This window comes from Vipera berus, assembly GCF_964194415.1.
Source record: "Vipera berus genome assembly, chromosome: Z".
Taxonomy (NCBI): domain Eukaryota; kingdom Metazoa; phylum Chordata; class Lepidosauria; order Squamata; family Viperidae; genus Vipera; species Vipera berus.
Genome location: NC_138205.1, coordinates 81052897 through 81071340, shown reverse-complemented (window position 1 = coordinate 81071340; position 18444 = coordinate 81052897). Strand labels below are relative to the sequence as shown.

Below are 18444 nucleotides of genomic sequence, written 5' to 3'. Positions count from 1 at the left end.
GTTATATAATGTTAGAGTGGCTGCCTAAAATCATATGGTAACAGAAGTGAAAATATTGGATAATTACATGACAATCCCATTTTTGCTGTTAGGATATCTCTTAATTAGACCATAATAGTGATCTAATAGTTGTATTTCATCATTCAGAAGATCCAAAATAAAGTGGGCTGACTAGGAAGTACTGGCTTTTTTTCTTTCTGTTCTACCATTAGAACTGGATCCTTACATTGTGCTCCTTACTCTGTGATCCCTGACCCCAAGTTTTAGTAGTACAGTACCTCTTTGGGAATTGAAACTTCCCACCATTTCCTTTACCTTGACATCCAAGAAGTATCATCTCTTCTCTAAAGAAACACAACCTCTGCTAACACCAATTTATTATCTCTTTGCCAAGGCATGGTACAAATCTCCATAACACAGTAACTACCAAATTACATATTGAGGATCACTGGGTTAAAAATAAAAATATTATGAAGTTGGGAATTAAAATTAATTAAAATGTTGCATAATTGTTTTAGCGCTGTGGTCACATGTTCCTTGAAAGCATTCATGGTCACTATTTGTTTTGGAAAACTTAATCCAGACCCCTCATTAGACTTTTGTGGGGATTTGGTACATATACCAATATCTTTACTCTGTAGAACATTTGTATCATTTTCATTCTTTCGCAGCAAACATTTTTCAGCATGATCTAGTGTGTCTTATTTTCTACCTTTTTACATTATGTCTGTCCATACATCCTAGAGATATACATTTGTTTGCCTCATGAAAGTCATTGGGGCACAAAATGTCATTTTCCACTCCTATGTCCTCTAGCACAAAGTGTACCTCAGTCGCTGAGAATGCATTTCTCATATAAAAGGTGTAGGTTCAATCTGGCCATTTTCTACCTAGGACCAGACAAATCTCTACCTGAAACCATGGAGAACTAAACTTCTGAAACTGAAGAATTTCACTTCTCCTTCCATATGTGTATCTACTGTATCTGTAAAGGAGAGTTCAGTCTCACTTTGTTGCTCAACCATTAAAATACTGTCATCTTTCATGGTTTTACTCTGTATGCTGCACCTTAGATTATGTACCTTATGATATCCATGTTAAGGACAATTTTGTGCAGTACAATGAGATTTATAATGCAGCATATCAGGCAAACATAGTTGGTGGTAATGCTACTAAACCATGCTTTATTTTAACACAGTTTGCAGCCTACAGTGACTTGATCAGTGTAGCAAGTTAAACTACAATCAATTTTAATTGCTTAGTGTAATGTAGGAATTAAGCCAATATAAAATATTTTTTCTATTAAATGATGAAATAGGTTTACTACACGATTTGTAAGACAAGGAAACCTCCTTATGGAATTACCCTACATAAGTGGCAGCTATTTGTGGTTGTGATGGTAACTGGGCTCCCAACCTTTGCTCTTTTCGCCGCGACCTGAAGATTTGGCTATTTGAACTTGCCGGCCTGGACTGAGGGACTGGGATTTTAGATTTTAAATTTTAAAAATTTTAAATTTTAGAATGTGTTTTATTGTTTAGGGCTATTTGGTTTAATTTCATTTTAATTTTTGTATATTATGTGTTGTTCATAGTGTTTTAATTGCCCTGTACACCGCCCCGAGTCCCTTGGGAGAGGGGCGGTATGTAAATCCAAATAAAATAAAATAAAAATAAATAAATAAATACAACTAGGGTGTTCTCCAAGGTACCTCATTATGTTCTAATTTTGGAACTGACGGAAGTAGTATCCATAAACCTGTCAGTTTCATAAACAATGAAGCCTACATTTTAAAAGCACTTGTAGGAAGGAAACCAAATTGAGAAGGTATAGAAACCAAGAAAATACAAAAGTAGTTCAGAGGAAATGTGGCTGTTTTAAATGTAACCTTCCCCCAAGAATTTACTTTTGTTTGAAATACAGAAGGTATAAGAATATACCTGTATTATATATCAATTTACATCTCAGATAGGGTGGCTTCATCAAATGACCATACGTCAGTTCCCTTTTCTGTAACAGGGTTACAAAGTTAGTACATTCACTTTAGGATTTCTCTGTTACGCAAGAGAGAGACAAACAAATACTCATATTTCTTCTTTTCAACACTGGGAAACCTGCATCTCTGATCTGTGTTTGGGGAAATGATTTGGAATCATATGTTAATCTGTGATTTGATTAGTTAGCCACAATGGTTCTTATGACATACTAAACTTTCAGAAATAGTTACCATAATCCTGGCATTGTTCACATAACATGCTAAATCAAAACAAATATTCAGATTACATCCTACACAACCTTTTGATTCACATAAGATTTTAACAGATAATATGGTTTGATTCTGTCTTAGCCAATGTAAGCATACACAAAACTAAGTTACATTTCATGGTTTACAGACCACAATGGCTAGGTTTACATAACATTAGAAGTGATCAGGCAACTGCGGTATTTATTAAAGTTTTTCCTATTCTGTGCCTTAGAATGTGAATAACTGTTTTAATGAGAAAACACAGTGGAGGCTTGGCCACTAATCTAACCTCTGTAAGAACTACAGTGCCTCTCCTGGGAGAAAAGGATACTACCATAGTAAAAAAAGGAAATCTGGCTTGTGCAAGAGTCCAAAAACTTTGTCCAAAAGATACTTCATGAAGCAATTCTGCTTTCCTTCTAACAGCAAAAGGAAATGAAGTGTGGTGTTGCTTCACTTGTGTCACTCTTGAGTCTGGTGTCCAGCAACTTCACTACATAGAAGAGATTGAAACAGTTTAGTGAAAGACATTGGGTCACACAAAGCACCTCATTGAGGACAACGGCATTACTGCCTTGAGAAGGAGAATTGTGATGATGCTTTGGCATGAAATGCCTTGTACAAGGCTTAGTTGCCTGACATGAGCCTAGTGTTGCACTGTTTTTAGCTCTGGGTTATTTCAGCAATGCACATTTTTTTAAAAAGCTGGGCTTTGATGAGCCATCTTGACTTTTTGACACCCCTATACAGCCTGGCCATAATAGATTTCCCAACAGATTTCTCTTAAATAAACGAAAACAAAGATTGCCTATATTCCTAAATCAAAATTAATGAGGTCAAATATCCTATTGTAAATCAGTAGAATAATGCAACTTCAGGTTTCAGGATCTTTAAAAGAGATTAACAGAACAAACATCTCAAATAATAATTATTCAAAACTGATTGAAATTGTTTTCTTCTTGGATTTATGATCAGATTTGCAGCTGACAAATAATGCCTGGGATCCCTTGGCATAATCCACCAATTACAACTGTGCTGCCACCATGTGGTTGTTTGGGGAAATTATAATATGCTACCTTAACTGGGTCAGCCAACTCCTCCCACTCTGACGTATTTCCTCCTTCTGACCATGTGCCTTTACACCCCTCCCCTTGCTGCGATGGATTTCCTTCTGGTTCCTTTGTGTTTCATCTCCTCCTCCATAACCGGCAGACACATGTGCAGACACTGTGAGCCGTTACTGTCTTGACCTTGAAAATACCGTCTATGCATCGTCTACCTCACCTTGTTTTGCTGTACTCTTCTCTGCATGCAAATAAAGGTCCTTCTGGATGATAAAAGGTACTTTCACGAGTTCTGCTATCTGGCAAAGACTGTTATCAATGATAGTATCCGCTTATACAGGCCAGCACAGGGGTCTTAGAAAGGGGAAAAATCATTAAATGACAGGCTGATCCAGAATAGTCAAAAGACAGTTTGAATTCCTACTGCCTGCAATCCATATGTGTGTGTGTTATCTGCAAGCAAGCTCAGTGCAAATCCACCATCTTGTGAAAGCAGAAGCTTAATAAGCATTTTCTGTGCAAAGCTGAAAAACTGTTTCTGTATATTGGACTTTGTTATAAACCCTGTTTAAGCTGCAATCTGCTTAAAGAGACTACCTATTTTTTTTTGCAAAACTTGAAAAAATGTCTAGACAAGGCTCTGAACATTCTTTTATCGCTGAATCAAAAGAGATGCATCATGTTTCAGACCTCACAGACATTCAGGGAGCTGAGTGTGCTGATTCTGCTGTAAAACCCAAGCGTACAATAAGACGAACCCAGAAACTCAGGGAAAATTATGAGGCAACTAGAAACGAATTTTCCAGTAATCTGTCAGACTTATGGGACAAAACTGTGCACTGCATGTCAATTTTGCAGAGTCTTAATGATAATCCTGCTGAATTAAGAGGCTCTATAAATCACCTATCTGCAGCTTATAAACGTTACCAGCAGCTGTCTGCAAAATACACAGGTTTTTTGAATGACTCTAATGTAGATGATTCCTCAGCAGAGCTAACCACGATTGATGAACTAAACCAGCAAAGAGATTCCCTAGTGCAAGATGCAAAGAATAAGGCAGAATTCCGTATTACTGAACTGCAGGAGACCAGATCTTATAGATCCACATCAACTAAAGTCACAGTACGCTCTGCTAGATCCTCTCGTTCCAGAGCTTCAACATTGAGTGACAAGCTAGTAGAGGCCCGAGCACTTGTAGAGGCAAAGAAAGTGCATGTTTCCTTTGCCAGAAAGGAAGCTGAAATAGAAGCTGAGAGCAAAGCCCGCCAAGCAGAGGAGGAAGCCCGTCAAGCAGAGTCAGAATACAGAATAAAGATTCTGCGAATGGAAAAGGAGGAGGCAGCTGCCTGAGCAAAGCTGAAGGTCTATGAACAGGCAATGAAGGAAAGCACCGATCCAGATTGTTCCATCCCAATAGAAGTGGAAGATGCGATGGAACGCACCGGTCAATATGTGCTAAAGCATAATGTTTCCAACGATGCAGAGCAATGCTGTCCTGACTCACCACACAGAGACCCCAGAACTGCAAAGGCCTGCAACTCTTCAACACCACAACACAAGTGCGCCAACTGTACTTCCTACGAACAACACAAAGACCCCAAGCCTGCAAAAGCCTGCAACTCTTCAACACCACAACACAAGTGTGCCAACTGTACTTCCTACGAACAACACAAAGACCCCAAGCCTGCAAAAGCCTGCAACCCTTCAACACAACACAGGTGCGCCAACACTTCAAATTGCATCACCTACTACCAATGACAAAGTAACTTCCAGCAATAAACAATGGTTTAATTGACAGCCAGCACAAGCCTTAGGGACTACACCACAACTAGACTCTCTTGCAACAGCATTCTATCTTGGTATACCTCACCCTTATTCACCAGAGAACCTTCACACCCAAGGGGTCCCACAAGTTTCTTTGGCATCAAGGAGTGAGAGATCACCGCAGCTGAATGCTCTTGCAACATAATCCTATCCTGGCATACCTCACCTTTATTCACCAGAGAGCTTTCATGCCCAAGGGGTCCCACAAGTTTCTTTGGCATCAAGGAGTGAGAGACCAGACCATTCTGACTGCGCCAGACACATGATTCGTCAAGAGCTCATCACCACTAGCCTCTCAAGGTTTGATGACTGTCCAGAGAACTACAGATCCTGGAGATCAACCTTCAAAGCTGTTATTGCTGATCTCAACCTTACCGCCAAGGAGGAACTCGATCTACTCATAAAGTGGCTGGGGCCAGAATCTGCAGATCGTGTTAAAAGACCGAGATCAGTGCATGTTGACTCCAGACGCAGGTCTCGCTGCTGTATGGGCAAGACTTGAACAAGCCTTCAGAAGCCCAGAAGCATTAGAGAATGCTCTATTCAAAAGACTACAAAACTTTTTGAAGATAGGCAACAAAGACAATCACAAGCTCCAGGAACTAAGTGTTCTCCTCATGGAGATAGAATTGGCAAAAACAGACCCACGTCTACCTGGTCTAAGCTACCTGGACACCTCCCATGGTGTCAATCCAGTGGTGTTAAAACTGCCATACGGCCTGCAGGAGAAATGGACACAGCAAGGCTCAGACTACAAAGGACACCATGGTGTTTCTTTTCCCCCATTCTCATATTTTTGCAGGTTCATCAGCCACCAAGCCTGGATAAGAAATCATCCCAGCTTCAACTTCAGTGAACCCAGTGTGCCTGCTCCATACACAGCAGCTCCACACAGAGACTTACGTGGAGCTGTGTTTATAAGAAAAACGGACATCTCACCTCCTGTACCATTTCCTGCTCAATGGAGTGATTCAGGTGGTGGGAATGAAGATCCTAATCGTCAGTGTCCTATTCACAAAAAAACTCACCCTCATAGAAAATGTCGTGAGCTTAGAGCAAAGACTATGCAAGAGCGAAAAGAGGTTCTTCAAGAGCTTGAAATATGTTACAGGTGCTGTGCTTCATATGACCATTTTGCTAAAGATTGTAAAGCCTCTGTCAAGTGCACAGAATGCAATAGTGACAAGCACTATACAGCTATGCATCCTGCTCCACTTCTAAGCGATCCACAGCAACCACCTGCATCTAACCCTGCTTCAAATTATGACAGAGAGCAACATGGCGGGGAGCAACAAAATCATGTTCCAGTCACAAATGTCTCATCTTCACCCCAATCTCCAAGTTAGCGACCTTGTTCTGCTCAAGGACCAACAAGCTCAAGAATTGAAAGGCACCAAAACTGTCATCAGACCCATCACAGAGCTTCTCCTGCTTTTGCCTCTTGAGGACTGAACTCGTCGCCTTTCCTGGTTGGATCCTGACTTCAAGAAGAAAAGTGATTTGAAGTTTACATTAGACTCTTTTAGGCCTGTAATGGCAATTCTTATTGCAATATGTATGCATGTTTATTTCTTATATCTCTCAGGTTTATTTCTTATATCTCTCAGGTTTTTAAGACAACAAGCAAATCACAACCATTTATTTGTATTTGCATACCTACCGGTATCAAGTTTATAGTGGTATTATGAAATACCAGACAGGGAGTGTGCTGCCACCATGTGGTTGTTTGGGGAAATTATAATATGCTATTTTAACTGGGTCAGCCAACTCCTCCCACTCTCTGACGTATTTCCTCCTTCTCCTGACCATGTGCCTTTACACCCCTCCCCTTCCTGGGATGGGCTTCCTTTTCTTGGTTCCTTTGTGTTTCATCTCCTCCTCCATAACTGGCAGACACACGTGCAGACACTGTGAGTCGTTACTGTCTTTTGACCTTGAAAATACCGTCTATGCATCGTCTACCTCACCTTGTTTTGCTGTACTCTTCTCTGCACGCAAATAAAGGTCTTTCTGGATGATAAAAGGTACTTTCACGAGTTCTGCTATCTGGCAAAGACTGTTATTAATGATAGTATCCGCTTATACAGGCCAGCACAGGGGTCTTAGCAAGGGAAAAATCATTAAATGACAGGCTGATCCAGAATAACAACTATTTTATCTATTATCACATGATTTTGTAATTTTTATAAGATGATAAATGCAAGTAAACTCATTTATCAATTTTGGGAGTTAAACAGTATTGCACACTGAGAACTCAAGCTCTAATTAACTGGGCAAGAGGATATTCCTGATTCTATGCTATGCCTCTCATGGTCTTTGGCCTGATGTTTCCTTTAAGGATTCCTTTGAGTTACATACATATATGTAGTGCCTTTGAGCCAATGTTAACTCCTGGTGACTGCCTGGACAAGTCTCTGCAGTTTTTGTGGCAAGATTTCAGAAGTAGTTTGTCATTGCTTCCTTTTTAGCGCCGGGAGAAAGTGACTGGACCAAGGTCATCCAGCTGACTTTGTGCCTAAGGGACTAGAAATTATGGTCTCCTACTTTCTAGTTCAGTTCTTTAACCATTACTTCAAACTGGCTTTCAGATTTGGGTTAACTAATCGCAAGTGTTCATAGTTGAGAGCTGAAGATCTCAAAGACAAAGATGAAGTAGAAAGGAATAGTACAGAATATTTCGATAAGGTTGAGCAGAACTCTAAAATGATTGGGTGACTGAAAAACCTCATAAGACACGATAGGTGTCATCAGAATCCATAAAGACAAGAAAGTATTTGTTGAGCAAGATCAGAAAGAAAAAGCAGGTTATGCAAATTGTTAGATGTATAGGAAACCACCTGCACTGTTAAGAAAGTCTTAAGGAAAGACTGGCAGTGAATGAGGAAGCAGATGGTAAGTGGGTGGGGGAAAAATAAGACCATCTCAATAGATCTACCACAAACTATTCTGTTCAGGTTGAAAAAATATCCTCCCACTCCCTCTTGCCTGACTTCTTTATATGTTCGTATCGCAAGAAACCCTAGATAATAAGATCTGGTTACAACTGATGGCTGGAAAAACAAAATATTCTGTTTTGTTCCTAACACCAATTTTATCTAGGCAGAAATCGGAACTACAGATAGTCCTCCACTGACAACAGTTCACTTAGTAAAAAATTCAAAGTTACAATGATACTGAAAAAATGACTTACGACCATTTTTTATACTTACCACTGTTGTAGCATATCCATTGTCATGTGATCAAAATTCATGTGTGGCAACTGGTTCATATTTATGACAGTTGCAGTGTCCTGGGATCATGTCATCACCTTTGGTGAGCTTCTGATGAGCAAAGATAATGGGGAAGCCAGGTTGCTTTAATAACCATGTTGCTAACTTAACAACTGCAGTGATTCACTTAACCACTATGTCAAGAAAAGTTGTAAAATGGGGTAAAATTCACTCAACAAATGTCTTGCTTAGCAACAGATTTTTTGGGGCACAATTGTGGTCATAAGCAGGGCTTTTTTTCCTCATAGAACGCTCAGAACGGTGTTCCGGCACCTTTTTTGGATGGAACCTTGTAGGGTAGGCAAGGCAGGTTGTATGACATGTGTGAGTTCCGGCACCTTTTTCTTTTACAAAAAAAAGCACTGGTCATAAGTCAAAGATTACCTATATAGTCTATAAACTCATATGAAGCTTGTGTGCAAGTGCACACAGGCATGTGTTTGTATTTTGGTTTGTAGTTCAATTGGCAATCAGATATTCACCACTATAGCCAATTTTAGTCTTCTGAATGCAAAGAAATGTAAACATAAACATGTATACAGTACATGCCACTTCAGATGTAATTTTAGGAATATCTATTCTAATAAAATAAAAATAAGTCAGCTCTGCCTTTGGAGATGCTGTGTGGGTATCTTGTTTGTCGTGGAGCACAGGTTGAAATGTAGCTGCTTAGAGAAACCAGAGGGGCCTGGAAAAGAATTGGAAATTCCTGGAAGAGATCATAAGGAGGAACAACTGAAAACAAAACCTGAGCAATAGTAGGTTCCAAAAGATCTCTAGATGTAGAAGATGAAGGTGCATGTTCTCCTAAATAATTATGAGCTGATATTTTCTTTCTCGCCATGGAAAGTGTGATCTGGATCTGGACTAGTTAGGAAGCTGTCCAGTTCAGTGATGATTTTGTAGCCCAGAATCAAATGATCATAAATGAAATTTCATGGACAGTTGTTACTCTTTTATAACATCTTTATATAATTGTACTTTATCTGGGAACAAATCCCATTCAGCTCATTAAGATGATATAGTATTGCATATTATAAGGTTTTCTACTTTGTTCTGCACTGATCAGACACTAGCTCAAATATTGTATCTAGAAAGGTATTATATTTTAGGAAGACATCAAAAAAAATGGAACAACTTTAGAAAAGATACAGAGAAAGAGTAAAGCATAAGAAACTAGGACACAAGAATGAAGATTGAAGGAACTGGCTGGGATCATTCATCAGATGGCCCAATAAAATTATAGTGGGCCCAACTGATGCCTCTTTCCTTTTTAACTACAGTCTCACTCATCATCTTGACTCTTTTGATCCTCCCCTAAAGACATTCCACAAACACAACATTCAGCCATGAGAATACTAATGGGGGGGATATGGTAGTGCCTTTCAAAAATTTAAAAAGTTAACATGAAGAAGGTCAAATTCTGTTGTCTATCATTCTAGACTGTAGACTAAAATACTAGGTTAAAATTTCAGGAAGACAGATTCCAGTTTACTATTAGGAAAAATGATCAAAATGTGAGTGCTTTGTAACTGGCATGTATTTATAATAGATTCAGTGTCTGTTCCAGAATCACTTGATCATCTTTTGCGATCTTCCCAGAGGGCTTCCAATAAGCAAAGTTAATGGATCTGCTTAATGACTGTGTGATTTGCTTGACAACTATGACAAAAAAGAGTAAAATCCTATATCTCATATTTTGTCTATTAGTAAATAATAAGCCCTCATTATTCAATCCTAATCAGCAAAAGCCCATTAAGAGCTAGCAGAAATTTCTCTTTTTGTCCCTGTCTTTCTGTGTGTCTCTTTGTCTGCCTCCCTCCCTCTCCCTCCCCCCCTCTCTCTCTCACCCACACGTACATACATACATACATACATACATACATACATACAAACACAAAACACCTTAAACTTTTTAACTTTGAGATAGTTTCTCAAATACATATTCTCTTGAAATAATATTGCCAGATTTTTTTCTTAAACAGTTTGGCATTTCTACTGCAACCTCTCTCTTCTCTCTAACTATAAAACAATGCAATTTCATGATAGGTCAGGAACAGCCACAATTACTTCAGTCATAAACCAGGAACAGCCACAATTACTTCAGTCATCAAAGGTTTAGTGATATTTTACTCTAAGAAAGGTAACTATGCAGGCTTTTATGCATATTTGTTGGGAATAAGCTCCACTGATGTTGGTGAGGTTAAAGTGAAGTCTCCTTATATCCTGGCGACTTCATGGACACGTACACAAAGTTTTCTTAGCAAGTATTTGATATTGGTTTGTACCTGCCTTTTGCTGATACTACTTTTCTTTTCCCCAATCCTATTCTATAGTCCTAACATTTTCCAGTGGTCTTCTATCATATCAATGCATCTATCACACCATATCGTATATCATATCGTATCATTATTTGTTCCTTCTGTTTCAAGATTGGTCAAGGTCAATTTGCCATACAGCTAGATTTAGTGACATCACTTCTGGATAAACAAACAAAGAATCACTCTGTACCACTAACTTTGCAACTGAACACTATAGATTTAAGATCCATAGCTTGGTTTCACATCCTGTTAGCTGAAGCATAGATGTTTTGTTTACCATTTTACAGAGTGTATCTTCACAATGTTACCTATGCTTCAGCACAGGCCATCATGGAGGTATCTTACATTCATCTTTAGTTGTTCCAATTTTTTCAATCTTGCTAGTTACTCCAGACAAGAAGCATAATCAGGAGTACTAGCTCTGTCTTTATTGTACAGTTATATTAACAGAAGGTTGTAACTCTAAAAGTACATCTCTCCCTCATCTTCTCTTGCAGTGCAAGAAATTAGGGAGGTTCCTACTGAGGAGATTGGTACATCCCAATTCCTTCTCAAGACTCAGCTGCTCCTTTCTGACTGTAGCCTAGATTGTGGCTCTTCCAACTGTCCTCCAAGATCATTCCTATACACCATTACAAGTTTTAAAACATTATTTTCCCCTTTCACCCCATACAAGCCATACAATCTGAAGTGCTCCAGTGGCAATGTTGAGTTGGAGGTTGCCCCAGCCCCTACTGGCTATTTGGAGCTGCAGACACTTGAATTTTCAGGCTCCTTATCTTCATGATTTTGGAAGACCACTAAAATTGTTTTAAATATTCATCTAGCACTCTCCTAAAATAACCCAGATTAAACACAAAAAAGAGGGAAGGAACATGAATCGGGAAAGAGCATGAAGAACATGTGTGCTGCTGCTTCTAAAGAGGGCATTACATTCTGCTTCAGCTGACAAGGGGCTTGTCATGCCATATTTTTATGACATTTTATATTTTGGAGGAGGGAGCAGATTCACTTTATATACTTGAATGCCATTGTGTACTCTCCAATGACTACTATTAGGTTAGTGATGGCAAAACGTTTGGGCTTAGCATGCCAAAAATTCAGAAAAAGCTTATCTTTACTCTGCTGGCATGTCACATGAACACATACCCACACTGGACAAAAGAGAAACCATTCATAACAAAAAGTAATGCATTAAATTATTTAAATATATTATTTAATAAATAAATACTTGCATAACTAATATTTTCAAAGTACCATTTTGAGTTGGTCTTCATTGTATTAGGCCTGGAAACTGGAAAATGATCCTGCATGGGCTCTGAAAAGTGCAGGAAAGCATGCCTCAAGTGAGCTTTGGAGGCTCTAGAGTCCTCATGAGATCTCAGATGCAGAGTGACCTCCAGACCCTCTAGAAGTCACACAAAAATCCCTGGGGCCTCTGAAAATTGAATGAGTGTTGGAGGCTCAAGAGGCTCTGCCTACAGAGAGTCTGGAGGCCTGGCATGTAACCAAAAACGACATTTTTGCCATCACAGCAGTAAGCATTGCTAGGTACAGTTCCTTGCTGTGAATCCTACATTCTCTTGAGTAGGTGTGAATATATCGGAGCTGGCATGAGTGGCATTATTCTGATACACAGACATGTGCTACGCCTGTAAAAACATATACTAAAACCTGTTAGCATAATTTTTTTTCTGAGACATGTAAATTACCAGATACAATTGCTGCTGCTTCTATGACTCTGGTGGTTGTTCTTGACCGAATGTCTAAAGTGCTTTTGTTTACAGAATAACAGAGTTGGAAGGGACCTTATAGGTTGGACTAGACCAACCTCCTGCTCAAGCAGGAGACTCTATACCATCTGACAAGTGATGAAGGCTTTTAAGAAGACATTGGACAGCCACTTGTCAGAAATGCCATAAGGTCTCCTGCATGAGCAGGGGGTTGGACTAGACCTACAAGATCCTATTTCTATTGTGTGCTACAATACAATACAACATATTTTATTACTTAGTTATCAGACTATATCAAAAAACTACAAAAAAGATTACAGAAAAAAGTAGGACATATTCATTAACAATTGTCATTTATCCAGGCAGCCCAAATCTGTTTTTTGTAGTCAATCCTTTTTAAAATGGTCTTTGATAAAGAAATCGTAGTCTTCCTAGTAATATGCATATTCTTTTTATACAAGAGATACAATAGTTAATTCTGGGTGTCCCAATATTTCTGAGATATTTTTTTTTAGAAGAGATCTGGCTTTCCACTAGTTTGTAATCAAACAGGTTGTATATGATATATCACATGTACATAGCCTTTCTGCATCTTTCTAGTCACTAGAGAAAGGATCTGTAAAACATTTAGAATCTAGATGATCTAAAAGGTAAAGGGAAGAATGTTTGCAGCCCAGGAAATCTTAATTTAGAATATAGTAATTTCTTCCAGTCTACTAATTGGGTTTATATATCACATTGAGCCATAAGGCAGTTTATGAGTTTGTGGCTTAGTGTGCTTTGTGAACTCAGAGAGAGTGTTTGATTTACTAAGTTACATTAAGTAAAGCAATTATGTGTGACATAAACAATTAAGCAAAGCATGACTTAGCATGCTATGGGAATATTGTCACCCTATCCAGCCAGTCACTATTACTTCACGGTTTACGCATCTGCAAGTTCAGAAGTAGTTGTTAATGGATTGCCTGACACACTAAATGAAATACCTCACAAATGAAGGCAATATACATGTCTCAGGATAATGTTGCAGGATCCAATCTGGGTTAGTCACTAGAACCAGAGATTTAGTTTTCCAAGCTTTCGGAGTAGGGCTGGAGCCCATTCTCAGGGAAGTTCTCTTTCATCAGAATGTGTCACATACCACACATTCTGGTGAGAGAGAAGTTCCTTGAGGATAGACTCCAGCCCTACTCCGAAAGCTTGGAGGACCAAATCTCTGGTGACTGACCCAGAAAATATTATTTTTGATTGTGCTATGCTAAATGTATTAAGTAATACACTGTTGTGTGAACTCAGAAAAATTGTTTTGAATAAGGTTCTGATTTTTGTGTGTGTGTGTGTGTGTGTATATGTTTTACATATATATGTTTTACACATATATGTTTTACACATATATGTCTTACACATATGTCTTACACACACACACACACACACACACACACACAGTGGGACAAAAAAGTATTTAGTCAGACACCAATTGTGCAAGTTCTCCCACTTAAAAAGATGAGAGAGGCCTGTAATTTTCATCATGGGTAAACCTCAACTATGAGAGACAAAATGGGGGGAAAGAATCCAGGAAATCACATTGTAGGATTTCTAATGAATTACCGGTAATTCGTACATTCCTCGGTAAAATAAGTATTTGGTTACCTACAAACAAGCAAGATTTCTGGCTCTCACAGACAGACCTGTAACTTCTTCTTTAAGAGGCTCCTCTGTCCTCCACTCATTACCTGTATGAATGGCACCTGATTGAACTTGTTATCAGTATAAAAGAAACCAGTCCATAACCTCAAACAGTCACACTCCAAACTCCACTATGGCCAAGACCAAAGAGCTGTCGAAGGACACCAGAAACAAAATTGTAGACCTGCACCATGCTGGGAAGACTGAATTTGCAAGAGGCAAGCAGCTTGGTGTGAAGAAATCAACTGTGGGAGCAATTATTAGAAAATGGAAGACATACAAGACCACTGATAATCTCCCTCGTTCTGGGGCTCCATGCAAGATATCACCCCGTGGGGTCAAAATGATCACAAGAACGGTGAGCAAAAATCCCAGAACCACACGGGGGGACCTAGTGAATGACCTGCAGAGAGCTGGGACCAAAGTAACAAAGGCTACCATCAGTAACACACTACGCCGCCAGGGACTCAAATCCTGCAGTGCCAGACGTGTCCCCATGCTTAAGCCAGTGCATGTCCGGGCCCGTCTGAAGTTTGCTAGAGAGCATTTGGATGATCCAGAACAGGATTGGGAGAATGTCATATGGTCAGATGAAACCAAAGTAGAACATTTTGGTAAAAACTCAACTCGTCGTGTTTGGAGGAGAAAGAATGCTGAGTTGCATCCAAAGAACACCATACCTACTGTGAAGCATGGGAGTGGAAACATCATGCTTTGGGGCTGTTTTTCTGCAAAGGGACCAGGACAACCGATCCGTGTAAAGGAAAGAATGAATGGGGCCATGTATCGTGAAATTTGAGTGAAAACCTCCTTCCATCAGCAAGGGCATTGAAGATGAAACATTTGGGATCATGACAATGATCCCAAACACACCGCCTGGGCAACGAAGGCAGTCTCCAGATCTCAACCCTATAGAAAACCTTTAGAGGGAGTTGAAAGTCCGTGTTGCCCAGCGACAGCCCCAAAACATCACTGCTCTAGGAGATCTGCATGGAGGAATGGGTCAAAATACTAGCAACAGTGTGTGCAAACCTTGTGAAGACTTACAGAAAACGTTTGACCTCTGTGATTGCCAACAAAGGGTATATAACAAAGTATTGAGATGAACTTTTGTTATTGACCAAATATTTATTTTCCACCATAATGTGCACTTCTCCCAGAAGAACGAAGCTGAAGCCACCAGCCTGAGGATGACGGATGAGATTTCGTCGAAACGTTGCTCTTACTCCTTCAATTCTATGTGGGAAAAAACCCGAATGACCAAAGATATACATACAAACACCCGCGAAAACCTCAGAAAACATATATATATATATATATATATATATATATATATATATATATATACACACACACATACATATACACACATACATATACACACACACATATATATATGTGTGTATGTGTATGTGTATGTATATATATATAAAGGAAAAGATTCCCCCGCACATGCGTGCTAGTCGTTTCCAACTCTAGGGGCCGGTGGTCATCTTCGTTTCAAAGCCGAAGAGCCAGTGTTTGTCCGAAGACATCTCCGTGGTCATGTGGCCGGCATGACTAGACGCCAAAGGCGCACGGAACGCTGTTACCTTCCCACTGTAGTGGTCCCTATTTTTCTACTTGCATTTTTACGTGCTTTCGAACTGCTAGGTTGGCAGAAGCTGGGACAAGTAACAGGCACTCATTCTGCTACACGGCACTCGGGATTCAACCCGCCAAACTGCCAACCTTCTGATCGACAAGCTCAGCATCCTAACCCACTGAGCCACTGCGTCCCTACACACACACACACACACACACGTGTGTGTAAATTTTTTTGGATTGCTAACAAAGAATTAAATGGAAGATTTGTCCCATGTTTGGGGCCTAGCAAACACTTAACACACACACACACACACACACACACACATATAACTGCGCCTTCACACTATTCATGGTAGCTGGGACTTACAGTTCAGAAATATCTGAAAGTTGATGACTTTTTTCACTTCTCTGTTTCATTTTTATGAGTTCTGTGGAAGAATCTCCCTCTCCTACCCTTCAGAAAGACTTTGCTGGGAGGAAGTACCTGTTGATGTGCTTCAGTTGTGGCTTTTGTTTTTGTTGACTTTTTCATTGTTGGTGGGATATTGTGATTTTTGTGGTAAGTTGTCCAGAACAGCATTTCTGGGACTCTGATGTACAAATCAATCAACCTATCAATGGCTGTTTACCTGTCCACATGACCACATCCATCCCCTACATGCAATGCACACCTACCCGCTTATGGCAGTCAGCTGTGTGCCTAGTGAAGCAGCTGTGCTCCACAAAAGCTTCCGGGCCATCTCGACTCCTTTAAACCTGACAGGCGCCCACCAGTCTCCTTGCGGGTTCGCCAGAAAGCAGTAAGGCTGGCTTCCCACGACGTGGCTCTGAGGCGTCCTAGCTCGCGGGTTGACTGGACCAGGCTGGTGGTATGTGGGGATTGCCGAAGCGATTCCAGGCGGAGGAGAGCAATTCTGCAGCACTGAAAAAATCGAGTGGCCTGGGGGCGAAGCTTGTATTACTTAACCGCATTTAAAATATTGTTGTTGCTATTGTATTATTCTTCGGAGGCCTTGCTTTAATTGCTTCGGGGAAGAAGACGCCTGGTACAGTTCAATTCACATAGGTGTCAAGGAGGGACAGAGTCACTTGGTGACAGCGCCGCCGCCGCCGCCGCTTTAATAACAGCAGTTGCGGCGGCAGTAAGGGGGCGAGGCACATTTCCTTCTCCCTTTTGCTAACGGAGAAGCGGTTCCTTCTTTCTGGCGCAGCCTCGTGGCGAGGAGTAAAAGACTCAGGCCAACGCGCAGAGGCTGCACAGTCCTCTGCCAGTGGAACCTGGGCTGCTGGAGCAGCTTGGCGGCGGCCCCTCCCCCCCCAAAAGCGCAGAGCTAGGATCATATTCCTCCTCTCTGGATCGGCAAATAGCGCTCAGCCAACATGGATCCTGAACCCAAGAGGACCGCGGCGGAGGAAGGGAGCCAGCTGCAGCCTCCGGAAGCTGAGGAAGAAGTGGACCCCAGGATTCAAGTAAGCGGAGTCTCCGATCGCCCTACCCGAGATCCTTGGGAGAGTGGCTCCAGGGGCGCTATTGCAGCCGAAAGTGGGTGGGGTGATAGGATCGGGGCGCGGGCAGGTCTGTATTTACAAAGTAAGCAGCCGTGTGTGTGTGTGTGTTTGTGTGCGCGTGTAGTACGACCTTGGTTAGGTCCTTTGAATCTTGGAGAATATCTTTCGCTTTCTCTCCCTCCAGGGGCGTTTTCCTCTCTGTTGCACCCCATTATTTTGATGGTAATGTGTTTGCCACCCACCCACCCACCCTCTTTTTTGGTTTGGCTTTATTAGATTTCCCCGAAGTCTTTCTGCAGCTGGCTGGAGAAACTCATTGCAAAGGAAAGATGCTCCCGATTCGAAAGGTGCTTTGCTCTTCATGGAGCGGCATTTTCTTTCTCGAGCCGGATCCTTCCTCTCCCAGTTTGCTCCGGTTTCCTCATTTCAGCTCCTCTCCACAATCCGTTTTTATCTTTACAATTTTTTTTTAGCATGGCGGACCAACGCGAACCGGGAGGTGGATCGAAAAGGAGATGGGAGACCACCAAGGGATGTCGTGCCTGGGCAAGAAGGACCCTAGAAGGTTGAGGGCGAGTTAGAAAGGATTGGAAAGGGCCTTGGGGTTAGTTTAATCCATGTGCAGGATCTTGCTGTAGTTCTATTAAAAGGCAGTACTTCATCCTTGTTAATAGATGATGCCAGCTCCTGCTCTAAATGTCATCTGACCCTGCCATGAAGAAAGTTTCAGTCCCTGAGAGACCTTTGGATGTCCTCAATAAATTCTGATGCGGTTTAGTAGTTCAGGTCTTCCCAAGCTGGTCTCAGGTGACAGCATTTAACTGGCTACCTTGAAAAGTGGGTTGGTGCCTGAATGGGAAACGGCTGTGAAATCTCAAGGCCATATAGGTGGAAAGGAAAAAAAAAAGTCATCCTGGAAAAAGGAGGGTGGCAAATCAATTTCATATCATTGCCAATAAAAGTGTATCCATGATAGTTTGACTTGAGGGAGTGACATCTTTACCAGAACTGGAAGGCTATTGGCAGGGCTTCTTAATAGATGCAGATTTAACATAACCTGAGGGATCAGGTGGGAAGGTTAACATAAAGAATACATAGGAAAGGATGTTATATATTCTATCTATTACAATCTCTCACTTTTCCCATTGCTGTCAAAATTGACAAAGTTGTAGGAAGCATCTCCTTCCCTAGTACAAACCTGGCCAA

At 40.8% G+C, this 18444-nt stretch overlaps 1 protein-coding gene across 1 annotated transcript in view; it reads left to right on the top strand.

The window, feature by feature from the left end:
* The first annotated feature begins 16482 nt into the window (after positions 1-16482).
* SH3BP5 (SH3 domain binding protein 5) overlaps positions 16483-18444 on the top strand; it is a 49434-nt gene continuing 47472 nt past the window's right edge. The window contains exon 1 of the mRNA XM_081342995.1: positions 16483-17199. Within this exon, the coding sequence (XP_081199121.1) occupies positions 17110-17199 (90 nt within the window). The 5' untranslated portion in view covers positions 16483-17109. The remainder of the gene's footprint in view (positions 17200-18444) is intronic.